The sequence below is a fragment of the Palaemon carinicauda genome, chromosome 27 (genome assembly GCF_036898095.1).
Source record: "Palaemon carinicauda isolate YSFRI2023 chromosome 27, ASM3689809v2, whole genome shotgun sequence".
NCBI classification, from domain to species: domain Eukaryota; kingdom Metazoa; phylum Arthropoda; class Malacostraca; order Decapoda; family Palaemonidae; genus Palaemon; species Palaemon carinicauda.
In genome coordinates, this window is record NC_090751.1 from 15,386,299 (window position 1) to 15,390,762 (window position 4,464).

Below are 4,464 nucleotides of genomic sequence, written 5' to 3' on the forward strand. Positions count from 1 at the left end.
TGAAAAACCTACAATATCTGGACGTAAACTTTCATTTTATTATAGCTAGAATTTTTCGTCTTTTTAGTTACACTAAAGTTCAAATTGAAGGAAACTTGTTTACGGTTAGAATCAAATGACCAGGATATAATCCAAAGACAGAGAGAACTTCTCATTCGCCTTCAACCTGTAAATCTCGTTCTCTGAGAATAGATCCAGCTTGAATTACTACAAGGTTTGGTGAACACTGTCTTAGTATTTGCAAGTCTTTAGATACATGAGAATATATATATATATATATATATATATATATATATATATATATATATATATATATATATATATATATATATATATATATATATATATATATATATATATATATATATATATATATATATATATATATATATATATATATATATATATATATGCATGCATAAAAATCACAGGAAAACGTGATGCTCAGATGCAGAAGAACCACAGGGAAAATGAAAATACGAAATATACGCTTAAGTCCTGACTAGTTTCGTGATACTTCTTCAGAGTCCTCTGAAGAAGTATCACGAAACTAGTCAGGACTTAAGCGTATATTTCGTATTTTCATTTTCCCTGTGGTTCTTCTGCATATATATATATATATATATATATATATATATATATATATATATATATATATATATATATATATATATATACACCTATTCATATTCGATCTAAGATGATTAGTTACGTTATGTTTCAATGATTTAGTTTGCAAGACCTTTCAAATCAAGATTCCTGTTATTTGACGTTATTTTTTGTGTACCCACATCGCTGAGTTTGTCATACTCTGTATTTTATCAAATAAAAAATATTTACGTGTCTGGATATGTCTGCTCTTGTAAACATTAAGGTCTAATTGTGCACTTATTTTTTTCTTAGAACCACCAACCTAAAATTGCGAGATTCGCTACACCTTGTGAGGTGATTAGGGCAAACATTACACATGTAATTATATAAAATGAATACAAACAGAACACCAAATCTAAATTAATGATGATCACAAAGAGATTCTTATTAATAAACATTTTCTTGGACGAGCATTTTTCAAGTAGACTGGGGATGTCATAAACGGGTTTCGCTTGATAACGGAAATTCGAGCGACACTTTTTTTTTTCGTATATGTAAAGTCGGTTCAAATTTGTTTTCTAATGCTCCCCTTATCGTCAACGTACATTATTTTGCAAATATTATGTATAGCTCTTTAAATAAATATATGAATCCGATAAACACGTATTACGTGCCAAAACAAAATAATTACTTAAGAATCGGGCTGCATAGAAGCAAGGAATAAAAGCTGTTACGGCCCCGTCAGGTAAAATTTTGTCTGAATATTTTCATAGTTTTTGAATTCAGGACCACCTTTTTGTACCCCTGCATTGAAAGGTCCTTCACAGCGGTGTTACTGAGGACCTCAGAGCCAGTACCGTGCATCCCCAGCCGGATATCCTTACACGTCCTGTAGTGATGCAGGAGTGCAAAAAGCTTCGATGAGCTCCTGTTCGTCAGATTCTTTGACACGAAACCGTGAACCATGTGATGTCCCACCGACACTGAAGCTTCTGGGACGACGAGCATTTTTGAGCGGGACTTGGGAGGCCACGGTCGAGATTCTCTTTGAGTGTATTCGAAGATCGGAAAGATTTCCTTTTTCCTTCCATCGGATTTCTTGAAGTCGAAACAAAAGAATACATTTGAAAACAACACGGCATCGCCATGCGACCCACTTCTGAAATTTATAACGTTTCTATAGAGATCCCCGAGACCATGGAAAGCCTTCTTTGGTACAATGAATTCGTCGAGATCAACAATGGCAACTAATGCATGCTTTCCCGAGCTTCTGTACACACAGTCATTTAGGGCTACAAGAGACCCCATGTCCCATAGCTCTCCCCATTCACTGGTAGGAAGATTCCAAGGAAACATTTCAATTGCGAGACCCAACTCTCTGTACGCTTCCAGGAGTTCGTTCACTTGGGGAGCAACAGCTAGGTCGTAAAAGTAAAAATGAGATACGTTTAAAATGGAATTGTAATAAGAAACGAACTGGGCCATTGCGCTAACATCATCGTAAGGACCAAACAGAGATCTGACACACACGGCTGAGCTGTTGGCTTCCGACGGATGGTAAAATTTAACTGACTTACGATGCAAATAGATTAGTTTATGAGGAGCATCGACTGCGTTATGGGGATGTAGCGAAACAGCATAAGGACTTGATCCTCCCCCTTTCAGATTAGTTCCCCTTGATTCTACATAGCGAGAATCACCTTCTACTTTGTCCGTACTATTAACTCTTTGTGGGTAGCAAAGGAAGAACGTACCACCAAACATCTTTCGCCCTTCATCGAAAATGTGAGCTTTCAGAATGCCCGGCTGAGCATCTCTCGTTCCTCTGTACCACAATAAACATGTGCAGTTCAAAAGTTCCGCTCTGACAGTTCCTCTAAACTGGAACTTGTTCTCTTCGTGCAGCAACTCGCTCTTCAGTCTGAGAATACCCAGGATGCGAGCCACAGGACCTTCGTCTAGCTGTTCCCGGTCATCCCAGAATGCACTGTAGGTGTAAATGTCATCTGTGATGCGCATCCATGCGGGAGAATGTCTATGATCGTGACCTTTAATGAATGATACCACGGAAGAACTACCGCCATCTCCACCCGGGGACAGGTTACCACTTTCCCGTAATTTGGACTCGTCTATTGCATTCTTATATCTGACAGGGTACTTTTCATCTTTTATTTCTTGATCATTGTTGTCTTGTACTTTCACCGTGCCTACAGCCGCCTTTGGTCTTTTTTCGCGTAACTCAATTTCATTTTTACCACTTTCTTCATTCCCGAGGAAACTAGCACCACTCGTTTTTTCAATTCCACTAACACCACCGTTATCCGACTTTCGTACTAATTCACTTTGGTCCCTAGAAACCGTTCCCCTCGAACGTGTCATCAAGATACCTTGACCAAATATAACGTCTTCAACGAGTTTGCGTCTGTGATCGTCCTGAGGAGAGGTTTCAATCTTCTGTCCACTGTCACGGGGAGGTTTTGGAGTTTCACGATTCTCTTCATAATATCCATCGTCTTGAGTTACACATATCCAAAGAAACACAAAAAGCAAGACCAATCCGATGGGTTTTCTAAAATTTCGTCTCATGGAAAACATGATGCCTTATTTTAAGGGCGGATATCAACGGTTTAATTCACGGTATGTTTTCATTGTTAATTGCATTTGTAATGTTAAATTTACTCTAGGTTACAAAGTAAGTTCGGAGGGTGTTTTTGATAACTACATGAGAAATTTGCCATACAGACTAGAAACGTCATTGTAAAAATAACAAATTGAGCAGGTTGACATAAGTCTGATTTCATACGTTATATGTTGACCATCTGTTTACCATTGTTATTCATCATAATTTAATCCAATTTTAGGTTTTTGTATTATGTTACTTTATCGTTCATCTTTCCATTTCTATTCTGCACTTTGATGTTTTTCCAATAGGTCCCTTTAGGCTTTAAATGTATAATTTTTCCAACCAGGGTTGCAGTTTGGCTGGTAATAATAATAAAACTAAGAGAATCAAGCTTCTATTGTAATCCAAGAATTCTCACGGCAAGTACTGTGGACACAAGACCAAAAGCACGTTCACACACAAAAATAAAAATGCCAATCGATTTGAGCTTTATTCCATCATGATGTTCCCGTGCGATATTTCATCTTCTACCGATGAAATCGGTGAAATGGCTACCGTGTTCCTTGCACAACGCTTTCATTTTCTTTGATTAAAGTCCTTTTTACTTTTTCAAGAAATCTTCCTCTTAATATAATCCATTGAGACATGAGTCATAAGTCCGCCCAACCGTGAGAAATGCAAGGATGTTTTCGCTTCCTGTCATACATCCTTCACCTGGAAACAGAAGAAAAATTACTTTTAAAATGCGGATGAGAACGAGGGCTGACTTGGTACCTTATCCTGACTATAGTAATAGCTATTACTGTCTAGACATTAGCAACAAACTATGAGTGGCAGTGGGTTCAAATGAGGCTCGAGGGAAGAGAGTCGTTAAAATGGATAAAGCTAAGAAATAAATAATGTAGTAATAGAATTATTTAATAATAATGAAAACCTATACATATATCAAATTTTTCTATAACAAGAACCATGCAATATCACAGTAGAGGTGTGCTATGATCAAGTCTTGAAGTTACCAAGAGGTGACTTGGATTAACTAATATTATTAATTCATTTGGTAATATAAAACCATGAAATTATCAAATTTGAATAATTTTAAAACAATTAGTTATTCGGGTTAGTTTCATCTTAATATTTGTTAAAATACAAGCGTTTATATTACAAGGAAAATATACTATGAATACTCCCCACTGCAGAAAATATACAAGATATATATTCTATCCACATGAAAGAGGATGAATCAGCAAGTA

At 36.4% G+C, this 4,464-nt stretch overlaps 1 protein-coding gene across 1 annotated transcript; it reads right to left on the bottom strand.

Moving 5' to 3' along the window:
- Positions 1–741: 741 nt before the first annotated feature.
- LOC137621106 (uncharacterized) lies at positions 742–3,909 on the bottom strand. Its single transcript, XM_068351538.1, has one exon. The coding sequence runs from the start codon at positions 3,184–3,186 to the stop codon at positions 1,333–1,335; it is 1,854 nt and encodes a 617-aa protein (XP_068207639.1). The 5' UTR covers positions 3,187–3,909; the 3' UTR covers positions 742–1,332.
- Positions 3,910–4,464: the final 555 nt, after the last annotated feature.

Excerpts from the sequence above, each read along its gene's own strand:
- LOC137621106 (XM_068351538.1), bottom strand. The coding sequence starts at position 3,186 with ATGTTTTCCATGAGACGAAATTTTAGAAAACCCATCGGATTGGTCTTG.